Source organism: Equus asinus, chromosome 28, assembly GCF_041296235.1.
Source record: "Equus asinus isolate D_3611 breed Donkey chromosome 28, EquAss-T2T_v2, whole genome shotgun sequence".
Classification (NCBI taxonomy): domain Eukaryota; kingdom Metazoa; phylum Chordata; class Mammalia; order Perissodactyla; family Equidae; genus Equus; species Equus asinus.
The window spans coordinates 47,373,957-47,399,416 of NC_091817.1; the positions used below are offsets into that span (position 1 = coordinate 47,373,957).

Below are 25,460 nucleotides of genomic sequence, written 5' to 3' on the forward strand. Positions count from 1 at the left end.
TGCTGGGAGGAGGGGCAGGAGGAGGGCAGATGGGGAGCGAGGCCGGCGCCAAGTCAAGCTTTAAAAATCCACAGGCTGAGTGAGGAGACAAGGCTGCCCGGCCAGCTGACCTGTGGCCACCCGTGCTGCCCGGGGCCTGAAAGCTGGGGCACGGCTATGGCCAGCGATGCCTTCCAACCCCTGCTCCCATGGAGCAGGGACCCCCTACTCCTCAGAAGCTTCCGGAGCCACCTGCCACCCTGCTGGGCACCACTGACCTGGTGGTGAGAAACCCGATGGAGCCCCATTAGAGAAAGACAAATGAGATAAGAAAATGCCAGGTGAAAATCCAGAGATTCAGTGCTACAGAACCCCCATAATAGAGCCAGAGATTGGGTGACAGGCGAGGGCTATGTGAAGCTGCTTTTGATGGAATGGTCCAGGTGGGCCTTCCTGAGGAGGTGATGTTTGAACACAGACCCAAATGGAGGGAGCTGTGTAGATACTGGGGAAGAGAGTTGCGGGCACAGCCAGTGCAAAGGCCCTGAGGCAGGAAGAGGCCTGGTGAGGCAGGTATGGCTGGAGTAGACGTGACACAGAGCCGTGGGGGTTGGGTCAGGTCTTCCGGGGACCAGGGAACCAGAATCCCAGGCTGGAGCTGGATTCCTCTCTGGGGAGAATTTCCCAGTGGTCACCTGCCTGCCTCCCAGGCCTCTTCTCTCCCTCAGCTGTAGCCGGCAGGGCAGGAGAGGCGGCTTGCTGACCTTTCTGAGCTGTTGCTGGTCTACCCTGAAGCCACCTGTGGCCACCTGGCTGGCCCGTCAGTAGTAGGTTTTTAATTATCTAAATATTGCTTCTGCCCTTTGCTTTCCAGCGGGGCCTGCTCAGCCCTGCAGCGGACGGAGCGCTTTCCGTGGCTCTGCTGGGGCAGCGGCGGGCTTGGCTCCTGTGCCTGATTGCAGCCGCTGTAATCTGCTGGGTTTTATTGTTCGGGAACAATACAGCAGCGTGGTGGCGAGGTTAGACAGTGTGTGGAGTGGGGGGGGGGGGGCAGAGATGCAGAATTACCCATGGTCCCTGACGGCCGTTTACCTCCTGGCATACACCGGCCTCGTCCCTGGCCACGTGTGTCCTTTATCTGGGTCCCCATAGCCTGGTTTGCAGCTGGAGAGGCTTGGCGAGGGCCTGGGTCTCCGTGGAGGGCGCCGGCTTTGGGAGCTGGCCCGTGACTTGATTTTGGACTTCCCACCCTTCCGAGGCCCCGGGGGGAGGAGAAGGGAAGCGAGCAGATGTGGCTGTTTGCAAGGAAGAGGTCATGTGCCGGGCCGAGCCGGCTCCTGGAGAAGGACAAAGGAGGCAGGCTCGGTCCCATGGCACCGTCCAGGACGCAGGCTGAAGCCACCTTCGCTTGCTCACCCTGGGGGGACGTCTGGAGACCCCCGCCCATCCCCACTCGTCCTCCTCCAGCCCCCGGCTGCACCCACGGCCACGGAGTCCCCTGGCTGAAGCGGCCCACGCCCCACACTGATGGACCGCGGCCCCCCACCTGGCTCCGCCACCATGGCCGATCTGGGATCGGCGCTCCTCGCGGCCGGGTGCCCCCACCTCTCCTTCCCCTTTCTCCTCCCGGCCGTGCCCACTCCTGTAAGTGGCTTAATTAAGGAGCTGTGTGGTTTATTTACGTATGGACCTCGCCTAATTGGCGTGTTTGTCTTTTCTCATTATTCCCAGCTGGACAGAGCCGTTTGAACAACAAATGCAGAAAGGCTGGATTTCTCCAACACTGCGTCTATTTCGGGGAGGCCGCCCGGTGCCCCGGCTGTTAGCCGTGTGCGCGTGTTGGCTGGCTCCAGCCGCATGCCCGTGAGCGCTTAATTGTGGGTGCACGCAGTCAAGGCGGGCGGCGCTCGGCAGATTTCAGGGTGAGGGAACCTAATTACACCTGCAGACGAGTGCTTCAGCGGGGACAAAAGACGCCTGTTCAGCTAATTGCAGGCACCGAAATTGCCCCCACAGAAAGAACTCCCAGGAGATGCTCTGAAGCCAAGGCCACGAATCGTAATAAAGAACGGATAACTCGGAATTATCGCGGTCGGGGGCTGCTTGTTTTGGCCTGAAGGATTCAGCTCTTTGCAGCAGACATTACACCTCTGGGCTGTTTTCTTCCCCCGTGGAGGCCATGCTGTGGCTGGGTTTGGTTTTTCGTTAGCGCCCGCCTTCACACAAGGAAATGTCACGGGGAAGGGAGATTTGGGGTGAATCACCTCCTCTCGCCTGTCTGACCGGTGACTCCCCAGGCTCACCTGGAGTGGCTGACGGCTGCAGGGCACCTCACCCAAGGTCTCGAGTCCAGCACGTTCGTTTAGTCAGTTTGCAAACATCCGCTGAGCTCCCACCCTGGGCCAGCATGGTTCTGGGGCACGGGGTGGTGATCCTGCAGAGTCCCTGCCCGGGGGTGGAGACGGCAGTCTGCTGAGCGGGGGGACCATGCGCTTCTCTTGGTCTCCCCTTCCCTGCAGATGTCTCAGACTCGGCCTTCATCTCTTTCTTGGAACCGGCGGCTGCAGCGGCATCCATGTGCCCACCTCTGGCGTCAGCGCGGGTCTGCTTATGGCAGATGTTGTCGCTGCTGACTCTCCACCAGGCAGCGTGATTTCCGCCAGGCCTGGCTGTCTCCAGCCGTGCGCTGGCCGTGATAATTGACGCAACACCGTGAGGGCGCCCTTCCAAGGCTGGAGGCAAGTGCCATCCTTCAGGAGAACTTGTCCTTCTGGTAGGTGCCTGGAATCGCCTTCATCCGGTCAAGGACTCGCTATTCCAAGGGTGGCGCCACCCACTGCTTCCGTCTGAGGCTGACCACCTTCCCCTCACTGTCACCCTTTGCTGGTAGTTCTCTGGGGTTATCCCCAGGAGAGGGTCTCCTCTGAGCCCCCAACTGGCACAGAGGCCCCAGGCTTTGCTTTCTGTCCCCCTTGACCTTCAAGGCCATAAAAATGGAAGTTCAAATTTCATGGGATCCGGAGATGCCATCGGGTCCAGTGTGGCCTCTGTGCCAGGTCAGCTCTGGGGTCCAGTTCCCCGGTCCCTTTTGGCCCAGTGATTCTTTATAGACTCGTCAGCTCTTTGATGCTTTTAAGAAGCTGGGGGGATATTTTTATCCAGCTTTTGGGGCTGATTTTACGGGCCATCATGAGAACCAGGATGTCCAGCCCACCTCTCCAAGCAGGGGGTGCCAGGGGACAGTGTGGGAGGGGGACGGCCACGCTCGGCAGGCAGAGCCGCAGGAGCAGCAGGCCCTGTGTCCAGAGTGGTCAGGGTGGGAGCAGGCAGTCAGGCCAGCGTCGTGTCCAGGACAGAGCCGCCGAGAAAGGATCTGGAAATCAGCTGAGCCCAGGGGCCCAGGAGAGGGCAGCTTGAGGGGGTCCCCGAGATTCGGCCCACATGGACTGCCAGACCCTGCGCCAGGGCCTTCCCCTGTGGGGCCCAGCTGGAGGCAGAACCTGGGCCGTTGGAGGAAGCCACTGAGTAGACCCATGCAGACACCTGGCTGCCACACGGGTGTCACACAGTCTGACCACGCCCCCGCCACCTGGGCTCGGCTCTTGGACAAAGTTAGAACCACTTCCGGGATTTGGCTGGGTGCCCCCTGGCCCAGGATGTGTCCCCACCTGCCTCCTCTTGGCCTGGCCTCAGGTGCCCGCAATTGTAGGCCCCTTGGTGGACACAGTGGGGCCACTGGTGTGGCAGAGGGTCCGTGTTCTGTGCCCGGCAGCAGAGTGGGCCTGAGACCCCCGTTTCTTTAGCCCCTGGTGTTGGACAGGAGGCCGCCTGGGACGGTGAAGGGCCATCTGTGGGGTCATGTGGACGAGCAGCGCTGTGGGGACTGGGGACTCGCCCTGCATGGCACAGAACATTCGACACACGTACGCTGCCGAGGGTGACATCCCTGCCTCCCTGCCTGTCTTCTGTGTGACCTGGGGCTGACCCTTCGCTTCTTGAGCTCCGTCTCCCCGTCTATAAAGCAGGCAGTGATTCTCGCTCCCCGGCGCTGAGGAGGAGCTGAACAGTGGGGAAGATGAGTCAGAGCCCGCTGCTTGTGAAGTTTGGGACATGTCATCAAGAAGCAGGCCTCGCCCTCCGGCCGGAGAAGACATTGTAAAGGGTGCCAGGGTGCAAGGCCCATTCGTTTCGAGTGTTACTAGGCATCAGCCAGCTCCGTCATTTTTGACCTTTGGGGCGGAGGGGGGACAGCGCTGCGTGTGATTGTGTGTGCGCACGTCGAGATTTTTCAAGTCGGGGCTGGGCTGTGGGGAGGGTGTGAACCCACACTCCATCGGCAGGCGAAGGAGGAGACGCGAGCTGCACCGGGCAGCTCTCTCTTTGGAAACCTGTTCTGTTTCTTAAATGTCAGAGTGAGCAGATGGCGTGTCTGAGTTTTATTAATCATGGGCTCGCGGAGCTGGGAGGCCTGGGGGACCGTTTAGTCCCAGCGACCTACCGAGGAAGAGATGGAAGGCCACAGCGGGCCACAGCCACGCTGCCCCTGCGATGTGGGCGGAGCTGTGCTGGGACCCAGCGTCCTCCTCCAAGCCCGTGTGCCTCCCATTCCACGGGACGAAACAGGTGTATGCTCCCCCCACCAAGAGTAGTCATCGTGCCTCCCAGTTAAAAGCCCAAACTGAGCTCGTCCTGGGTTAATCCACCCCTACAAACAACCGGAAACCCGGTCTTTGGGACACACGGGTCAGGACTGTGGTCGCCGGCCTTGGTGCTCCGTCCAGCTGCACACAAGCTGGTGTTTGCCAGGTGTCATCAGGACATGATGGTCATGGAGCCCAGGCGACCTGGCCACTCGGCACCCGGTTTGTGGGTGGCCCTGCTGGACCCGCCTCTTGATCAGAATTCATCTGAGCCACCTGACTCCTCCCAACCCCAGCTCTTGACTGATGCTCTTCCCTCCCCCGTGGCAGCTGTTGAAACGGACTATAACACGGGGCACCCGGAAGTTCGCCTCATCACGTGATGTTGTGAAACCGAAACCACCGTTTTAGCCCAAGTGGGCAGAGCAGCTCTTTTGTCCTGCCTTTCCCAGATACATCCTACAGCTTTCCTGTTAGCCCTGAGAGGGCACCAACCAGGGCCACTGTCTCGTTCTATGAAGATAGTAGAGGTGGGGCTAAATCATACTAGAGTGTAAATGGCTGATTGCAGACACTATTTTTTTCAGAGCAGGTTTTGTTCAGGTTGGAGAGAGAGAGGACTGTGGAGAAAAGGGAGAGACACTGAGCGGCCCAGGGCACCAGGGTTGCCCACCTAATCTGTCGGCCCCTCCCCGTTTCTTTGGTATGAGCACTGCAGCATTACTGGGTTCCCGCCTTTCCCATCCTGTTTCCTGAGTCATAAGCTCATCCCCACTTGGGAACCATTGGTGCTCAGCAGCATGGGAGAGGCAGACCCAGCTGGAAGACCACAGCAGCCCATTCAGGCCCTCTAATTTTTTATATGGTAAAATTGGGGCCAAGAGGGGGCAGTGGTTTGCCCAAGGCCAACAGTAGAACTGGGGCTAAAACTCAGTTCACTCCGCACACTGGCTGAATCCTGTTGCTACATCGCGGGCTCTCAGTGGGGGCGTTTTTGTCCGTCCTCCCAATGTCTGGAGGCAGTGTCGTTGTCACAGCTGGGGGTGCTCCTGGCATCTAGCAAGTCGAGTCGAGGCGGGGGACGCTGCCTGGCATCCTGCAGGGCACAGGGCAGCCCCACCGCGGAGAGTGATCCAGCCCCAGCGTCAGTCATGCTGAGATGGACATCCACGCTTCGTCAACGCCCCGACAGAGGAGCTCTCACACGGGGAGGAGATCTCGTGCTGGGGACACGTCAGGAGTCCCAGCAGTGTGGGCAGGACCCAGTGGAGGATCAATAAAGGACAGCTCGGGCCCTGGGGGGGCGCAGAGAGGGGGTGGGCAAGGAAGAGAGAGGGGAAGGAGGCGGGCAGCTGACCAGGGCTGTCGAAGGCAGAGAAGGGTGGGAAGGGGCCCTGGGCCCCCCCGGTCCCATTCTGTCACTCCCGGCGGGAGGAGACGCAGGCAGGAAGCCACCTGTGAAGAAGAATATCTTGTCGGCCAGAGGGCTACACAGACCTGTAGCCGGTAGGCCTGGGGTGGACAGGGAGATCTGTGTGTCATCCACCAATGGGCAGTCACGTCCTGCGGTGACTTCTTCCCCAGCAGACACCAGCGGCGGGCAGCGGGGAGGGCACAAAGGCCTCTGTCTCTTGAACAGGCTTTGGCGGGGTCCCCAGTGTGCGTGCCGGTGGCTGGTGGGGAGAAGAAAGCCTTGTCGGCTTGCCCCCAGGCAGCCGGGCAGGACCAAAGGAGACAGGCCGCCCGGGGCTGTCGCCGTGTCCACAGACGCTGCCGCGCAGCCTGCCCGGGATGGCGGGAGGCGGGCTCGCCGGTATCTTCCCTCCCCCGGGAGACCTTGCTCGGTGCGCCTGGACGGCCGTTTGCCAGGCCTCTGTTGCCTCTGCGCAAAGCAGGACGCTGCTGGCCAGGGCTGTGTGAGGTTGGGAGAGGACGGCCTGCAGAAGTGGCCCGCCACGTCCCGGGAGGCACAGCGACAGGCGGAGGGCCCCTTTTCAGGGGTGAGCTGTGTGGCCCCAGCAGACCCAATGCAGTCTCTGTCTGACTTCTCTGGGATCCGTGCAACCCCGAGAGGGGAGCGCTCAGGCCACGTCACTGCTGACATCTTGTAAAACCATTCTTTAAAAGAGTTCCCAAACCCCAAGCTCGCCAGCAGCCCGTTCCAGCGGCCGGCCGACGCTGGAGGCCACATGCACAGATCTGCGTGCAGACTGCACCAGCCGGCGTTCCTGCCCTTCCTGGGGCTTTTCGTTCGTTTTGCTTTTGGTTAAAAAGCGTTTCTGGGCTAAAGCCTCTTTGCCAGCTCCCACTGGAGGGAGTGAGGGGGGCACCATAGTGAGCAGTTTAAAACGCACAGTCTGGGTTCAAGTCTGAGCTTTTTCCTCCTACTGGCTGTGTGACTTTAGGCAAGTCGCTTAACTTCTCTGGACCTTAGTCTGCTCGTCTGAAAAATGAGGATAACGATAGATTATTTTTGTCGTGAGGATGAAATAAGATAATGTACTCACAGCCTCTGTTGCAGGGCTGGCCGTTAAGTAAACATCTGAAAAGGGGACGGGGTTGGTGTGTGTGTGAAACTAACACTAGCTGCTGTGACAAGGAGGCCCTGGTCTCTCAGCCGCTCGTCACACTGCAAGTTACACTCACAGGAGATGTTACGCAGTAGATGTTTGTTTCTCAGTCACGTGCCCACATCTACAACAGGTGGGGGGCCAGGGCGGGGCCTCTGCCCTCAACATCTGGGGGTGGATGGACGAGCTGCGTCTTCAGCACGCTGATTCAGGGTTATCCTGGGAGCTGACGTCAGTGGTGGGCTGGCCCAGGTATAGGAGGTTGTTCTGGGCCGGGCCTGGAAGCAGCACGCTATTACTTGCACCACGTTCCCCGGCTAGAGCCTGGTCATCTGGCCTCGCATCTGCCTGGGAGGCTGCGACCTGGAGTGTGGGTTTGAGCCCAGAGGAAAGGGAAACAGGTCTAGTGAACAGCTGGCCACCAGGCCTTCTGGTTGTTTTTTTTGTTGCCCCGGGCCTCGTGGGGCCTGCCGGGACACAGAAGGCCAGCAGGGCCCCGGTTCGGGGGTTGATCCGGCAAAGATGGCCGGCCGGCCATTCTCTGGGCAGATGGCTATACCCGGTCATCTCCTGCAGCTCAGGCGACTGCCCAAACGCCAGCCAGCAAATGTGGGTCACCAGGGGGGAGACGAGAGGGTGGGCAGGTCACCGGAAAGCCCCTCATTCGGGGGGGGGGGTGGGTGTTGACTTCAGCTTCCTGGAGCAGACAGGTGGTCCCAACACACACCTGTCTGGGGGCCCTGGACACTTCGTCTTAATCCAAGCCCTCGTGACAAGCCTGAAGGAGAGGCTGACCCAGCTGGCCCGCGGCCGTGGCGTCCAGCCTTGGATGCTGCCCAGGGCCTCCCTCGGCTGGCAGGACGGAGGGCATTCCATTTTTACAGAAGTGACAGGAGGTATGGGGTTCCCGGGGCTGCTGTAACAAATGACCACCAACTGGGTCGGAAATTTATTCTCTCCCAGTTCCGGAGGCCGGAAGTCTGAAGTCAAGGTGTCGCAGGGTCTGCTCCCTCTGAAGGCTCTGGGGAGGGTCCCTCCTGCCCCTCCAGCTCCAGCGGGCTCCCCGAGATCCGGGTTTGTGGGCACGTTGCTCCACCCTCTGCCTCTGTCTTCACACGGCCTCTCCCTGTGTGCCTCCTCTTCTGTCTGTCTGTCTGTCTCTTTTTATAAGGATCCTTTTCATTGGGTGAAGGGCTCACCCCAATAATTCAGGATGCTCTCATCTCAAGACCCTTAATTACGTCTGCACAGAGTCCTTTTCCAAATAAGGTCAAATTCACAGGTTCCAGGTGGACATGGATGTGTGCAGGCCACCCTTCAACCCACTGCACGGGGGCAGGTGGAGGAGGCCTGGTTAGACCCCCCAAGACGGGACAGCACACCCCGGGTGGGAGCCCCTGGGGAAGAGGCAAGCAGAAATCAACACAGCAGGCAAAGGTGGGAACAAAACCTGTGGCCACAGACGTCACCCCGAGGTGTGACCTGACAGAGGTTCCCTGTCTCTCTTCCGACCTCGGGCTGGCTTGTCTTGAGACAGCATTCCCACTCATCCCAGTCACCTAAGGACTGGAGCCCGAAGGAGGGAGAAAGTGGGTGTGTCCACGGCCCGTGTGCCCTTGGGTGAGTGACTTCCCTCCTTGGAGCCTCCGTGTCCTCATGTACGAAACGAGGTGATGGTCACTGTAGGTCGGCCTCGTGGGGGTGGGGACAAGTTCCAGAGAAGATGAAGCACGTAGCACGGGGCCCGGGTGTGCCCCGTCTGTGCTAGCCGCTCTCATAGCTATTATCTCTATTATCCAAAACAAGGCATAATTACAGCTCTATTTATGGAGTCCTTCCTCCGTGCCAGGCACTGGAGTGGTGACACATCCGCGTCTTCCTGGAACGCAGGGGTGATTTCGTCCCATTTTTCAGGTGAGGAAATTGAGGCTCCGGATGGTGACATCACTGCCCGAGGGCACACAGTGGGTGGGGGCCCAGCTGGAATCTGAACTCTGGTCTGCCCGACTCCAAGCTGATGGTTACGAATATTGACTCTGGAACGAGCTCATGTTCAAACCTCAGCTTTGCCACTTTCTGGCTGTGTGTCCTAGGGCAAGGTGCTTGACCTCTCTGTGCCTCGTCTAGAAAGTGGAACTCCTGATGGCGACCTTGAACAGGGTTGTCATGAGGATCCAATGAGTTATCCGTGAGAAGTGCTTAGAACAGCAACTGGCACAGACTGAGGGCTCAGGAAACATCAGCTGGCATGATTATCCTAAAGAGGGAAAGGAAGGGGGCTAACCAAAAGGAGCCTTTTGGCTTAGCCAGGCGGCCTCCCTTCTCCTGCCTTTCCTGGAATCCTTGGGAAGCAGGTCTGCTCTCCAGAAGGCGAGGTCGAGGCCTGGCCTCGGCAGCCACCAGGGCACCAATGGGCGTACCGAGGCAGGGACCCCTGCGGCTCGGGGCCGCCCGGCGCCCACCGCCACGCGCTCCAGACCCTGTCTGCAGCCTCGGTGTTCTCGGCATGTGCTGGGAGGCTATTTTTACTGCATTCAGCTGATGCTCTTGGCTGGCTGGGCTGTCTCCATGCTGTGGCTATGGCAGTCCCGCTAGAGGGAGTCGGGGGCCCCTCCATTTTGAAGGAGTGGCTGGGGAGGGGGTCCCCCTGCATCTTCAGGGTGGGGTCTGGTGGGCTCCACAGCGCCTCTGGGGAAGCAGCCAGCCCCCAGCTGGTTCCCCACCGAGAGACGAAGCTGCCCTGAGCCTCCCTCTGCCCCTGGGATGGCCTGCCATGTGGGGAGGGTCTCAGGGAGCTTTGCTGTCTTTTTCCTATAAATGCAGGACTCCTCCCCAGAGATGAGCAGCGAGAGAGGGAGGAGAGGGTGTTGCCAGGCCCCGGCTCTGAGAGAGTGGAGGGGGTGGAGAGAGACATTCGTCCTTGCACAGGAGCCGGCGGAGGCGAAATCACAAGACTGCTGTCCTCACCTGGGCACCGGGCAGCTGGTCCAGGTGCGGCCCAGGCTGGCGGCCCCTCCCACCCCCAACCGGGCCATAGGCACCCTCAGAGGTGGGGTGGCTCCAGCGGGAATGAATGGCCGTAGTGATGGGTTCCAGAAACTGGAGCCAAGCCACAAGGGCCAGTGGGAAAGGGGAACCCCTTCCAGCTCCGGGTCCAGCCACATTACGGCAGACAACCACGCCATTCAGCGCAGAGGCAACCCGGGCAGCAGGCTGCTGGGCCTGGGGCTGGTGCCGTGTATTTTTCAGATGTTTTGGCATCAGGTCAGGAGCTGCGGTGCGGCCATCCTCCCCTAGCGGATCTCATATTTTCCTCCCTTGCAGACGTCCCTGTCACCAGGAAATGTCACTAACCGACTCTGAGCCGCCCAGATCCAGGGCCAAAGGAGGCCTAGCTATCACGGGAATCTTACAGCTCACCCCATTCCCAAGGGCGTGCCCAAAGGCGGTTACGGCTTGGCCTGTGCATTTGGAGACAGTTCCATGCAGGCCTTCACACACGTTCTGGGGGGAGATGTCTGCCTTTGACAGGGCAGCAAAGGAAGACAGGCCGGGCTGGCACACCAGCGTGGGGTCTCCTCTTCTCTGTGCCTCCACTCCTCTTACGGCTCACCCACCAGCCAGGCCCGGGGAGCTCTCCAAGGCTCTGGCTGCCCCTCCACCCTCATTTCAGCCTTGGTTGGCCCTGGAGTAACTGTGTCCAGGAGGTCTTGCGTGGAAGCCGGGCTAGAGTCCCCCTTTGCCATCCTCCTGGAGCTGGGTGCATCCGCCACAGGTGGCTCGCAGAAGGCGAGCTCCTTTCTGGCACCATCTTCCCCACTTTAGCAAGGGAAGGGGGGCACCCAGCAGATTGGGGGGGGAGCGTCCCTCTGTACCCGGCCTGTGATTGGCCCATAATTACAGGTTTATTGCCTGCACCACTATTGTGTAATGACATGTTTGCAAATTAATTTTTATGGCTCCTGCCATTAGCATATACAGTAGAGGAAGGTTTAGTATTAATTACTACTGTTGTTCGTGTAATCCCGGAGAATTAAAAACCAATAAAGGGATGACAACAGAAACTGATAGTTTAGGGTCTTTGAACAATAGTTTTATTTTTCTCCCCAAGTAAGATCAGAGATTTTCCAAGCTTGTGAGGGGTTAGGGGGGTGAGCAGGAGCGCCCCCGCCCCCCCTGTGCGCCCTGGTGCCCGACCCCCCAGGGGGCGCAGATTATCAGGTATGCGGGTGATAAGTGGGTGATAAGTGGGTAGGAGGCGAAAGCGGGGCTGAAGCAGAGGCAGGGCCAGGGGGTGTCAGGCAGGTGCTGGACCCCGACCCCGCCAGGCCGGGGCCCTTGTCTCCCTCGCAAGGCCGCCGGCAGGCGCAGGGGGAAGTGCGGGGAGCGCAGAGCGCGCCGCCTCGCAGCCCCGGAAACAAAGGGCCGCCGCCTCCGAGGGCCGGGCGCGACCTCCGGGGTCAGCGCGGGGCGGGGCGGCCAGATGCTGGCGGCGGGCGCCGGCGGCCCGGGGCGGCCCGTTTCCTCCAGGTCAGCAGCGCCGGCGCCCTCGCCGGTGCCCGCGGGGCGCAGCGGGCGCTGGGCGGATTAGGAGATGTTTGTCGCACCCCCCTGGCGGCCCAGCCGGCCGAGGAGGCGGCCGCCTGCGCGCCGCACCCCCCAGCCGTTGGTGGCGGCGGGGAGGAGCAGCTCCCTTCCTTGGCTCCGAGCGCTCCGCCCAGCCCATTTAAGATTTTCCAGGCGGGAGGGCGGGGGAGAGTGGCATGGAGGGGTCAGAAGGCACGCTGGGTGCCCCCACCTCCTCCAATTTGCCCTCCGGAGCTCTCCTCTGAAGTGTCATATTCCAGGAGTTCAATTGTCATCTGAAGCCGCCGCATTTAGCAGGGACCCCGGGGCTGCCGCTGGGGACCCCTGATTTACGCAGTGGCTGGAAAGCGTTGGCAGGAACCCCAGCCTGGCGTGACCGCGGTGCCCCGCCGTGCGTACCTGCCGGCTCAGGTCTGTTTCTCAAACCAAGATGCTCGTATCTGGGGTCAAAAGGTGACCTCTTAGTGTCACCAAGTCACAATTCCGGGTGGTTGTGCCACTGAGGGGGCCCTTCAGAAGGTAAAAGGGCTTGAAAATAAATTGTCACATCAAGAGGTGGCTTGGCGGGGTGCGTTTCAGTGTGTGGGGGGGCGTGGGTAAATGGATCCTGTCTCTTTAAAATCGCTGGGCTGGACAATGAGCGCACAGGATGTGGTTTGGCGGCAGGGTTTTTTCCCCTTCGATTTGGGGAATTATCACATGGGGCCTTCTTGAGCTGGTGTGAAAGAGAGGCGGCGTGGGGCGGAGAGATACAGGCTCCACACTCACTCACACGCACTCTGTGCAGTTGATCGTTTTCTTAAACCAAATTAGCCAGGGCTCTCGTTACTATGGTGCGGCCGGGGCTCGCAGAATCCCAGTAATAGCATTTATTAGGTCTATTTGCCTGGAAGCATGCCTTCCCGGATCTGATAATGCACCAGTGCAGGCGGAGTGTGGGAGACGCTATCAGCATTTGATTACACTTGCAACAGGGATTTTTAAGGGGTGGAGTGAGGGCTGAAAGAAAAAAAAAAAAAAAAAAGGAGAGAAAGCAGCCGCCGCCTTAGGAGCTCAGCCGGGCCGGCCAGTGTGCGCCTCTCCGCGGCTCCGTGTGGGTTTCACACGAGGCGGGCCAGAGCCCCCGGGGCACGGTTTGGGGGATCTTCCTCCCCGGGCCCGGCGGCGAGTGAACTCCCGGCTCCCGCAGCTGTCAGACGTGGGTGGGGAGGGAGGGAGGACGGGCGGGCGGGCGGGCCGCCAGAGCGCGGAGTTGGGCAGCCGGAGGGGGGACCGGCAGCTCCCGCCGCTGTTTGCAAACGGCCCCCGCTTTGGGGCAGAGGGGAGCACCCCGCTGCCAGCAGCAGCACCCTCCCCGGGTTTGGAGAGGGGAGCCCAGCTCTCTGCGTCCGGATCCTGGTCCGCATGGATCTGCCGCCCGGCTTGGCGGCCGCGCGGGGGGAAGCTCGCAAGTGAAACTATTATTATCGCCCTGCGAAGCACGGAGCTCTCGGAAGATGCCGCGTAGAGACGGAAGGAGCCGCCGCCGCCGCCTGCAGCCGCCCGCCGCTGCGCCCCTACCCTTTCGCTTTCATTAGGGGAGACAAATCTGCTGTCAGGCAGCCAGCTTTCCAATTTACCGATAATGATTCTTGCATGAAAATTGATCGAGGGGCTCTCCACCGCCGTGCGCTCTCGCCTCCCCGCTCTCCTCCTGTGCTCCTTCTGCCCGGGCGCCGAGCCCCGCGACTTCTTTCTCCTCCTTCCCCCACCCCTTCTCTCTGAGTCAGTGGTGGGACGCCGGGCCAGGGAGATAACCAAAAAAAAAAAAAAAAGGTGTGTGTGTGTTGGGGGGGGTGTTGGTTGCGAGAGGGGGAGGGGAGCCGGCTCGTCGGCCTGCTTTCTCCCGCCCGAGACTTGTGTGTGTGCAGCCGCTGCCTCTTATTTACGAGAAGAAATCTCCCCCTCGGTACTTCTTGGCTGTTTGGGTATTAATTTTCTCCTCTCCCCTCTCCCGCTCGCCCCCTCCTCCTCTCCCCCCCACCCCGCCCCTCCTCACCCAGTAGCTAAGGGGAAACGAAAACAAAGCCGATTTCTCCTTGGCAACAAGAGGTACCCCCCTCCCGCCCCCCCTTCCTTTTTCCTTCTGGTTCTGAACGTGAAGCCCTGTTGGAAACAGGTCCGCTGACCCTCGCCCTTGACATTCAAATGGCTGAATGGAGGAGAGATTGCTATGCGCACGTCTTGGGGGCTGCCTCTCTCTTTTTTTTTTCTTTCAAATGAGTAATCCCTGAAGATCTTAACGCCCCAATTTCATCACCCTCACCGCCCCCCTTTATTTCTCTCGCGCTCCTCTCTGTTCTCCCGCCCGCTTCCCTCCGCCGCGCGCCCCCCCTCCTATTTTTATTTGCATCTCAAGTCCAAAAGGCAGAAAATACACACGCCGCGAAGACACCGGGCAGCCGTGGAGGCTGCGGCCCGTCCTTGGTCGTCAATTACCTCACTGTGGAGCTGCCAGGGCCAAGGTGGCCGAGACTGCCCCGGCGCTGGCCGGAGAGACAGCCTCTTGATCATCTTAGGGAGGAAAAAAGAAGAAGAAAAAAAAAAGACTTTTTTTTTTCCGTCGCTCTCGGGATCGCTCTTCTGCCTTTATTTTATTGTTTTGGACCTTTTTGAGCGCCGTGGCTTGGACGGCGCTTTTTGTCTCATTGCTGGGGTTTAAATATTTTTTTTCCTTCTTCATCCCTCTCTGGCCACTATGGAATTCTAATCTGAATCATGTTCGGATTGAAGCCGCCTCTGTATTACTTACCAGGTAAGCGAGCTGTGCGCCTCCCCGGGTCCCGCGCGGCGCCGGCGCGCCCCGGACCCCCACCCATCCGAGCCCCCCCCCCCCAGGTACCCCAGCTTGGGTCGGAGCCGTGGGTCCGCCGAGCCTCCCGCGGGCGGGCGCGCGCGCGGTCCCGGCTGCTCCCGCTGCGGTCCGGCCGGCAGTGTGTGCGCTACGTGCAGCCGGGAGCGCCCACCCGGCCCGCCGCCCCCGCCGCGCCGCCGCCGCCGGGGGTTGCGCGTCTCGCTCCTTTTGTCTGCCCGGAGCCGGCTCCGCGGCGGCGGCGGCGGCGCAGCGAGCGGCCCGCGCACTCAAGCCCTCCAAGGTGAATTAAGCTCTGGGTGTGAAGTTACTTTCCCGCAGGCCCCGAGGATCGGGTAGCATGCGCCCCCCCATGCCCCCGCCCCCAGTCCTGGGGCTTCCTTTGCCCTCTCTCCAGCCAGCCCCTTGCGCGGTCTCTGCGCGAGCGTGGCGCGCCTGCCCCCCGCCCCCCTTCCTGCCTGGGGTTCCCTGGAAGGTTTTGTGCCCGCCGAGGTCGGAGGAGGGGGCCTGGGGAAGCTTAAGAGGGGGGCTGGCCTGGCTTCCTGTTTCCTTAGCCTTCCTGCGCGCCGACAGCAGCCTGCCCTGTAACTTTCTGTTTCGGGCAAGTCGCTTTTGCAGCCCAAAGGGGAGGGGAGGGGTGACAGAAGGAGGTTTGGGGAGCCCCTCTTGAGTTCACCTTATTTGGACTTTGAAACCTTAAAAATAATTACATGTAGGCTAAAGGGAAGCTGGAGAGCCAGGGCTTCCTAGCAGGAAAGTTGGAGCCTTGGTGATCCCTGGGGCTCTCCCCGTTGCTGCGCCGTCACCCCCACTCCAGTGCCCCCTGGGGTCGGAAGTAATCAGGCCTGCCCGGCGGGCCACGTGACCTGCAGGTCAGGAAGGCAGGTCTGCGTGTGTCCGCTTTTTCTAGGAACAAGCAGTGTTTATTTTCCCTTCCTTGGAGAGCTCATCTTCCCCGGGTGTTGACACACAGTTCCTATGGAGGTGGGGGCATCCAGGGTCCCGGGGGTGGGGAGACATTGGGGTGCTGTAGGGAGCAGAGGGCGACTTCCTGAGCTGCTCATGTTGGGGCTTTAAAAATTCTGCAAAAGAGGCTGCTGGTGGTTGCTTTCTGAACTGTTTTGCTGGGAAAAGTGCACGTGGCCCAGTGTTAGGTTTTGGTTTTTCTCTCTGTGTTCCCAAGCCCTTGTCACTTTGGCTGAGGTTCCCATAGCGCCCTGGAGTCCCTGGGAGGAGCTGGGGGGGGATGGGTCTGGACAGGACCCAGCTCTGCTGGATCTAGCCCTGGCTGCCCTGAGCGAGGGCGAACGGTTTCACGCGGTGTTGACAGAGCAAGGGGAGGAGAGTAGGAAAAAAAAAAAGTAGGAAGGACTTTTTGCTTCTGTGTGAAATCTGTACATTTACTGTTTTTGAGTTTCTTTGTGGCTGTTTTAGGTCCCCAGCCCTTCCCAGGAACTGACAAGGTCTGCATTTCATGCTTGGTGTCCACACCACTTGTATAAGAAGAATGTTTTTCGTAGTCTGCAGTTCCCTCTTGATCTGAAATGCAAATCTGGCACTTCCCCTCCCTCTGCACCGCCCTTAAGAGATCTCATCTGAAAATTAAAACCGAGAAACCTCCGTTTACAGCAGGGCTGTTGTAACATAGGGCTGAGTCCTTGGGGTCCCAGAGCTGGCTCCTCATAGGAAGATGAGAGAGGGATGGGAGCTGGTGCTGGTGAAATGCACCAGGGCCCTTTGAACCCACATGTAGCTGAGGATTCCTGCCGGAGCTGCTGTGTCTCCTGTAGCCCCCCCCCCCCGCCCACCCCAGACTGTGAGCTGCTGGGAGCAAGGACAAATCTTCCTTCTTGGTATCTGCAGCCCGCCCCCCCTGGGCTGCGCCACCCCCCAGGGCTGCACTTTGCCTTGGAGACACTTTCTGTGCAAGCTTGTGGCAAGAATGAATCTTCTTAAGTACAGGGCGTCCTAAAAAGCACAGGTGTTTGTAATCTACACGCCACTCCACCTGCCATTGGGTGGCTGCTGGCTCATATTTATTCGTCAGGTGACCGCTTTTCTATTTACACTGGGAGGCTCAGAGAGAAAAGGAGGAAGTGTCAGGCTTGAAAACTCAGAGCAATTAAGGAGAATTAGTCCAGGCCCTCAGCAGCAGAGGGGTGACGGCTGCAGGTCCAGACCCCCCCGGGGAGATCAGGAGAGGTCAGGGCCCGAGTCAGTCTCAGCCTGCCTACCGAGGTTTGGACCCACTAGAGTTTTCTCTCTTTTAATCCCCCCACTAGGGTTTTGAACCTTATAATTGTGGTGTAATAGTGTCAAGGCTTAACTGGGCAGAACCATGGTCAAGTGCTGCTGCTGTCCCGGGCGCCAGTCAGCTCGTCTGGAAGTCACAGTAAAAGGAATACCGGCTTTCTCTGGGCCGCCCCCCTGCCCTCTCCTGCAAGTGCTTTGCGGACCCTCTCCCGTCAGGCTCGCTGCTGGCATCTGCCCTTTTCACAGACAGGAACGTGAGGCTCGGGGGAGCTGTTGGTTTGCCTGGCTTGGAAGTGGTGGAGCCGGGCCGTGAAGCTGCCTGCTGCTGCCCACCGCGCTGCCCGGGGAGGAGGGGCCCGGGCACGGCCAGCCTGGCGTGCTGCGGCTCTGCGGCCTCAGAGGAGAGCCGGAGCCCAGCCTGCAGAGGCCGGGCGCCCAGGCGCTCTCTGGCCTCTGCCACCTGGTTCTGTTCCCGAAGCCGGGTATCCTGGTAATGTCTGTAACCGCGGGGAGCGAGGGCCCAGAGCCTGCCTGCCCAGCCGTGACCCTGGGGGCCGTTCACTCCAGCTGGCGTGGGGTGCCGCTCCTCCTCTTGGACAGGTCACAGGACCAGGGCTGGGCAGCCGAGCTTTGAAGTCCAGTTCTGCCTCTTCCAAGTGTGACCTGGGGCTGGTGGCTTGAGCTCTCTGGGCCTCGATTTTCCCGTTTGTGAGGTGGGATCCGTAATTGCATCCTCCTCGGTATCAGTGTCAGGCAGGGGCTGTCTGCAGATTACAGGGGCCCTGTCGTCCATGGCCCCCCCGCTGCCTGTTTTGTAAATAAAGTTTTATTGGCACACAGCCGCACCCATTCTCGAATGTGTTGTCTGTGGCAGCGTCCTGTGCTACAACAGCAAAGTTGAGTAGCTGCAACAAGGCCTGCTAAGCCTAAAATATTTATGAGCTGGCCCTTTACAGGGAAAGTTTGCCGACTTGTGGTATAAGGGATTAAATGAGTGACTCCTTGCAAGGCGCCGAGGATGGTGCCTGGGACATGAGCAAGTGATGGCTGTAATCATTGTTCTTCTTCAGGTGCAATTATTTGCAGAAAGTCACAGGGCTTCCTAGTGGTGGAGCCGGGATTTGAACTCTGGTCTTTGGACCAGGCCCCTTCCCCCCAGGACGTCGTGTCTGATCTCTCCATGCTCATTCACTGGGCGGGGAGATTGGGATCCAGCAGAGAGGTGCTTCGTTTGCCAGGAGGAGGAGGCAAGGGCACTTTTTTTTTTTAGGAAGATTAGCCCTGAGCTAACTACTGCCAATCCTCCTCTTTTTTGCTGAGGAAGACTGGCCCTGAGCTAACATCCGTGCCCATCTTCCTCTACTTTATATGTGGGATGCCTCCCCCAGCATGGCTTGCCAGGCAGTGCCATGTCTGCACCCGGGATCCGAACCCTGGGCCGCCAAAGCAGAATGTGTGTACTTAACTGCTGTGCCACCGGCCCGGCCCCGACACGGGCATTTTCAAAGGGAGCTGGGACAGTGAGTGGGTGGGTGGGTGGTGTCTCTGCCGTCCTCCAAATGAGATGACAGGCTGTCGCTCAATAATGCTTCTCAAACTTCCCTTCTGTGTGTGTGGCGCCCAGATACCACCTTCCCTGAACTCCGCCGGGCTGCCAGCTCCACGCAGACAGAGGCTGTGTGTTTCCTTCATGTCTGGCTCAGTGCCAGACCAATAATAACAAAAATAAAAATAATAAGATGGAAGAGACAGCAGCGGCTACTTCTTTTATGGTATCCATTCCATACCAGATGGTGTTAATTTAATCCCACTTGACAGGTGAAGAAACTGAGGCACAGACAGGTTGAGGTCACACAGGCCGTCCATGGCGCAGCCGGGCTGTGACCCCGGGCAGTCTGGCTCCAGAGTCCCTGCTTAATAAATATTTGTTGAACGACCGAGGGAGGGAATTGGCCCTTGGTGTTGGCGGTGGCGTCCTGCCGGCCCCCTTATCTTCTTCCTGGAGTTCATGGAGGGCTGGACTCCAGCTGTCAGCTGACCCCACCCTGGCCCCACGCTGAACTCTGGATGACCCCGGCTTCCCCGCGGGATTTACTGTCCACTGCCAGGAAGGACACTTCAGACTCCCCAGTGAGGAAACTGAGGCCCAGAGAGGGCTGGGGCTTGGCCCAAAGCCACACAGCCTGTGGGTGGCTGCTCTGGGAGAATCCAGGTCTGCCTCGGAACAGTTTCCCTGCCCCCAGCTGCCTCCCAGGGGGTCAGCCTGGCCTGGGCCCTTCTCTAAACAGCCTTTGATGGGTTTGTAAGATTGGGCCTCTCCTGCCGGGAGCCGAGGGTGTCCCAGAGAAGTGAGCAGGGCCCAAGCGGCCTGTGGGGAGCTGCCTAGACTTTATTCTTTACTCCTCAGACTGCTTCCAGAAAGCTCCGGGGTGAGGCTGGGCGTGGGTCTCCACTCAGGCCGGCCTGGGCTGGGGGAAGTGGCTGGAGGCGAGGGCAGGCTGGAACCCGGCACTCCACTTGTCACTGGCTCTGAAGTCACCCCAGGAGGTGAAGCTGGGAAGGGGCGCCCGCGGTGGCCAGCTGCGCTCGAGCTCCTGCCCAGCTTCTGGCTTGTCGTGGGAAGCCGCCGGGTGAGAGCAAACCCGTGGCTTTGCGGGGGGCTCTCGAGCCGCCCAGGGCCTTCTCTGGGGGCGGGCTGGGCCTACTGGGATCTGAGTCAGATTAAAGGACAACATTGCTATTTCGGTTGTGATTGAGAAGGCTGCTTATTTACAGCTCAGAAACTCAGTGGGGACAAGCGTTCTGGCCCCCACCTAGCACTTTCCAGGCAGTCACTAATTAATCTTCCGATACCCCTGAGAAAGGAGGAGGGGCCGCCACATTTCCATCTGTCGGCTGGGAAAGCCAGGGGCCCTTTGTCCCAGCTGCGATCCAGGCCTCCTCTGAGGGGCCTGGGCCGGTTCCCACTGCCCCCCCTGCTCAATTTGGTTCTCATTAAGATTTTTTTCTTTCTTAAATGTGCTGTTCCAACTCCATGGGTGGGAATCTGACCCGGCCCCGCTGGAAACTCTGCTGCGTCTTATCTGCTTGACTCGTGCAGTCGGAAGGCTCTTTTATGCTGTCGGAGCAAACAGGCATCATGACACCTGGACCCCTGCCCTCGAGTCGGCCGGGAGGAGCCTCAGCCTCATGAGCAGGAGGAAGTGGAGGGCTGAGGGGCAGCCGGCCAGGGCCGCCCGGCTCCCGGAGGCCGAGCCAGCAGTGGGATGAAGTGTCTGGGCTCGGGCTTCTGTGCCAGGTCCAGTCTCCATGTCACTTGTCCGTCTTCCCCCTGGACATGGACATGTGCGAATGCAGCCACACTCTGTGCTTCCTTCTCTGCGGTGTCAGGTGCAAGCGGGCCCCTCCGGTGGTCCGGTCAACCCTGGCATCTTGCAGCCCAGAAGACACATGTGGGACACCTTGCAGGACCTGTTGCCTTCTAATTCTTCTTAGATTTTGGGGGAGGTGGGGGCAGTAGATGTGGCCTCTACTAGGGTACCTTCAGTTATAATCTCCTTTGCAGGAAAAACATCCGGCTTTTATAACCCGTAAGGCAGCCTTTCCCGAAGGACCGGGGACCCCCCTTCTTGGGGGTCCTCAGCAAAGCAGCTCCTCATCGGCATTGGAATCGTCTCTCCTTGGTGGTCTAGCTACACGATCAGCAGAAAATCTGAAGCCACAGCGGGCGGGGGGCGTACATTGGAAGGGAAGAGGGAATTTGGGAATAGATGCAATGCTTTTTTTTTTTTTAAAGAGCCCCATATAGATTTAAAGTCCTTTTGTTAATTTAGGAACATAAAACCGTGTGATATATAGCTTGGTTTGCTCGTAAAATTACTAAGTGTGGCATATTTAGAGCTGTGAAAGCTTGGGGTAAAAGGGAAAAAAAAATCAGTGAGAATTTTTTTACAAGTCTTTAGGGGAAAATCCGTTTTTCCGGCATTTTCCCACTGGTGCCAGGCCCTCCACAGCCCGGGCTGGGGTTGATACTTGCCCTCAGCCTGGGTACAGCTGTGCCTGGAGCTGCGGGAGGTGCGGGGTGGGGGCTGGCCCGGTTGAGTTCAGCTGGGCCCAGATCTCGGCCCCGGAGCCCGGGCCCCCAGCAGAAGCCCACGGCCCCAAAGGATCAGTGGCTGCCCTGGCTTCCTCCCGCAGCGAGACAGGAAGTGCCCTCTGACCAGGCCTGGACCGCCGCCCAGTGGGCATCAGGCCACTTGCTTAATGGCCCTCGGGGTTGGGAAGTCACGGAACATTGCACTTGGAAGGGACCTCAGAGGTCAGACGGCCCAGGCCCTTTTTCTCTCGGTTTGGCCGTCTCTTAGGGTCAGACCTGCTGTGCCACCGTGGGTTGGTAGGATGTTTGACCTGGTTCTGTCCTCCTGGGTCTCCTCCTCAGGACCACCGCCCGAGCCGGGCAAGGCCTACCCCGAGGGGTGCTGGGCCCTGTGCTGTGTCGACACGGCAGGAGCACAAAGGAGGTCACGTTGCTTCAGGAAGGGACAGGGAGCAAGATGAGCAAGGACAGAGTGCACTGGAATCTCCCAGGATCCTCCTGGTGGAGGAAATCCAGGAAGGCTCTGTGGAGGAGGTGGCATTGGAGGTGGGCCTCGGAATGAGGGGCACAGAGGGGTGAGACCGGGTGGAAAGAGGCCAGCCAGTGCAGCGAGGCGGGGTGAACAAGGACAGGGAAGCCGCCCTGAGGATGCTCAGCATCTTCCGTTCACATCAGGAAGGCTGAGAACTGGGCGCTGGGCCGTCCCTACCCTGGGGGTGGTGGGGGGCGTGGCTAGAGTGATCCAGGAGCACAAATGCTGGTGCTGAGGGGCGGGGGTAGAATTTTCTGGGAGTGCAGAGGGGGTGACGACTGGTTTGGAGTGGGGGTGGGGGCAGTGTCCGCGAGGAGGTGACATTCGAGCTGGCCATTCTGCTCTGGGGGATCCCAGCCCCCTCACACTTGCTTTCGAGGGCGGGCCGCCATTCCTGCCCTGCTTCTGGCAGTGCCCTGTTGTGGCTCTGAAGCCCTTGCATTCTTTTTTTTTTTTTTTTTTTGAGGAAGATTAGCCCTGCCTGAGCTAACATATGCCACCAGGCCTCCTCTTTTTGCTGAGGAAGACTGGCCCTGAGCTAACATCCGTGCCCATCTTCCTCTGCTTTCTATGTGGGATGCCTACCACAGCACGGTGTGCCAAGTGGTGCCATGTCCGCACCCGGGATCCGAACTGGCAAACCCCGGGCCGCTGAAGCTGAATGTGCGAACTTTGCTGCGCCACCAGGCCGGCCCCTCGTGCTTTCTTTCCAGGGGTGTGGGGACCCTGCCTGTGGTGTCCAGACACAGGGCTCCTTCCGGACACTGGGGGTCCTGAACCTGAGGGGCTCGGGAACGACCAGGGAGCAGGCAGGATGGAGCCTCCTGCAGAAGGGGTGTCCCTCGCTGGCCGGTCAGCTCTGGGGTACTTCTCCTCGTGCTGCTTGGTCACCCGTGTGCCGGACCTGGAAGGCCAGGCAGATGCGTTGTGACCTGTCCTCCCCCTCAGAGAGTGTGCCGGGCCCCCGGGACATAGTGGCCCTCGAGCTGGGCTGCCCAGAAAGGGCAGGAAGGACAGGTTCTGGGGAAGGGTGAGCTCGGAGGAGGGACGCAGCAGCGCGGAAGGAAGTGAAGCCTGAGGGTGGGTCGGAACCACGTTTTGGAGGGTTTTGAACGTCATCAGGCCGGTGACGGGTGACCTTGATTTTGCTGTAAGGGGGCCGGAATCCAGGGCGTTAAAGTAGCCTAGGCCATTGGTTTATTCACCACGTGTCCACAACATGCCAGGCACATGGAAACACGGCTGAGAAGCCCCCAGTGGAGCTCCCATGCCAGCAATGAGCACGTCGCCCTGTGTCCCACAGTGCAGGCTCTGGAGAAAAGGAGAGCTGGGGAAGGAGGGTAGCCAGAGTGTGGGCCAAGGGTGGCCAGAGACCTGAAGAAAGGGAGGGGTTGGCCCTGGAGAGATCTGAGGGCTAAGGGCCCAGACAGAGCGTTAGGCATGTGCAAAGGCCCCGAGGCCCTGGGATGTCCGTGTGGCTGCAGGGGCATGAGCCACAGGAGAGGGTAGGACATGTGAGGGCAGAGCCGGGAGCAGAGGAGGGGCTGATGTGACTTGCGCTGTAGCAGGCTCCCCCCTGTAGGGCTGACATAGACTCCGGGCGGTCGTGGGGCAGCAAGGGGGGAGACCCGGAGGTGACTGTCGTGGCCCAGGTGAGAGAACAGCATGGAGGTGGTGAGGAGTAGGGGGTCCGGAGGTGGAGATGGACCACCTGTCCCAGCTGTTCAGGAAGATGGCCCCGGCAGCCTAGAGGTGGATGGTCAGCCGAGGCTCCCATTGAGCGATGGGGTCCTGCAGGGAGAGGGCTGGGCAGGGGGCCTCTGAGTGTGGGGTCCCCGAGGAAGAGCGTGAGGGCTTGTCACAGCCCGGGACCTGGGGGACGGCGAGTCGGGGTGAGGGTCTGGAGAATGGAGGCTGGGTGTGGGTGAACACCTTGCGGTTCTCAAAGCGGGGTTCCTGGGCTGCCAGCTGCTGGGAGCTGTTAGACCTCCTCCGGGACCCACCGAGGCAGAAACTCCATGGTGGGGTCCAGCGAGCCCTCCAGGGGGTCCTCAGTCTTGCTCGAGTGTGAGAACCGGCCCCACAAGCTGGCCCGACTGCGGAAATGGAGCTGGGGTAACCGAGTCCCCAGGCAGTTTGAGAATCGGGGGTTGTCCTTTCCAGAGGAGTGCTTGGTGAGAGGGAGAGCAGGCAGGCCGGGAGACGGTGCAGAGCAGTGGGGGGCCTCCTAGAGAGGAAGTTTCCTGGCCTGCGATCCTGGGGGGAGGTGCGTGAGGGCGGACAGCTGTCTTGGGGTGCCCCTGCAGGGTCTGCCTGGGGGGCCTTGCCTGCACCCGCCCGCAAGGCCAGCAGACTTTTCTAATGCTAGATAAGAGCAAGGACACTGGGGCGAGAGCGCTGGGGTTGATCCTGCCTTCGTTCCTGACTGGCTGTGTGGCTCTGGGAGGGTTACCTAACTTCTCTGGGCCTCTGTTTCCTCGTCTGTTAAGTGGGGCTGATGGCAGTGCCGGCCTCCTGGGGCTGTCATGAGCATTGGCTGCGTTCCTCTGCGACGGCCGAGCGCTGTAGAACTGTCAGCCACCATCCCTGTTTGGATTGATGGCCCCAGCCGTAGGCTTCCTGCTGCCCATGTCTTGAAGTCTGGACTGCGGTCAGAGAGGGGGCCCTTCCTGAGGGACCCGGCTGAGTCATTCTGGACGGGGGTGGTGGCCAGGGCGGGGAGGGCACTGCCTGTGGGCCCCATGGGGCCGGGCAGGCCAGCGAGGAGCTCGGGGCCACTTTGCTGACTCCCGAAATGGCTGGCAGCCAGCTGGGGCCGCACAGCCCTCTGGTCACAAGATGGGAGTTCTAAATAAGTAAAGAAGAAATGGAATCGCCTCAATTAGATCATCCTGGCCCCTGCCCCAGTGCCAGGAAGGCTGGATGGGGCGAACCCCAGACCCTGAGTCTTCCTGGACGGCGGGTGTTGTGGCCAGCCCATCTTCCGCGGAGAATTTCTTTTTAATGAGTTCCTTTTCGACCTCCCCACCCCCCAGAGGACTCCAGTGTCACCCTCTAGCGAGTGACAGAGCCTACCCCCAGAGCCCCGAGGCAGACAGCACCTTGTCTCATAAGTGGGGCCTTCTTTGAAGCTGCCCGTCGCGGGTCCCCACCCCCTTGTCACTCTTGTCCTATAATTCATTTAGGATTAGCTTTCAGACCTCCTTGCTGCCCTAACTTCTGTTGTCTTGGTAACTGTGTCAACCGTTTGCTGGTTTCCCGTGATTATCTGACAAGAGGAAGGGGGTCGGGCGGAGATAATGCCTGGCTCTTAATTGAACTCACTGAGGGGCCGTGGTAGGGCTGGGGGTGGGCTGCCTGCAAGGGTGAGGGGAGGCGGGGTGAGGGGAGGTGGGCGGCCAGCAGCTGCCCGAGGGCCCTGAGGGCCAGTTCACACCGGCGCCTCGCCCCCTCTGGGAATGAGTGTCAGAGGTATCAGCAGCTTTATCTTCGATCTTAAGGGCCCAGAGACCAAGGTGTCATTTGCCCTCCCCCTCATTTCCCTTTTGGGAAGTTTCACTCGCAGACACATTGCAGCCCATCTCTGCTTCAGCCTAACCACAGGATGCCGCCTGTGGGTGGGCCGGCCAGAGCAACAGTTAGGGGGCTGGTGGGCGGGTCTGCAGGGGACCAGGACGCCCTGGGATGGCGGGGACTTCATAAGCACATGCATGGTTATAAAACAATATTGTTTTATTATGTTTATGGAAGCCATGGGCCAGGAATTCAGAAGGGGCGTGGTGGGGGGGGGGGGCGGCTAGCCTCTGCCCCTTGAGCGCCTGGAGCCTCAGCTGGGAAGACTGCAAGGCTGGGGCAACTTGGTGGCCAGACTCTGTCATCTGAAGGAGCCTTCATCCCACTCTACCGTCTGGCACCTGATGCTGGCTGTGGCCGGGACCTCAGCCAGGGCTCT

At 59.9% G+C, this 25,460-nt stretch overlaps 1 protein-coding gene across 6 annotated transcripts in view; it reads left to right on the plus strand.

Annotated features, from left to right (window-relative positions):
* The window catches only part of GSE1 (Gse1 coiled-coil protein), a 404,616-nt gene that overhangs the window by 283,075 nt on the left and 96,081 nt on the right, over nucleotides 1-25,460 (plus strand). For 2 of the 6 annotated variants that reach the window (XM_044761017.2, XM_044761022.2), the window contains exon 1: nucleotides 11,269-14,570. The exons of the other annotated variants lie outside the window; for them this stretch is intronic. In XM_044761017.2, the coding sequence (XP_044616952.2) occupies nucleotides 14,534-14,570 (37 nt within the window). In that variant the 5' untranslated portion in view covers nucleotides 11,269-14,533. Of the gene's footprint in view, nucleotides 1-11,268; nucleotides 14,571-25,460 lie in introns of those variants that run through there. 6 annotated transcript variants of the gene reach the window in all.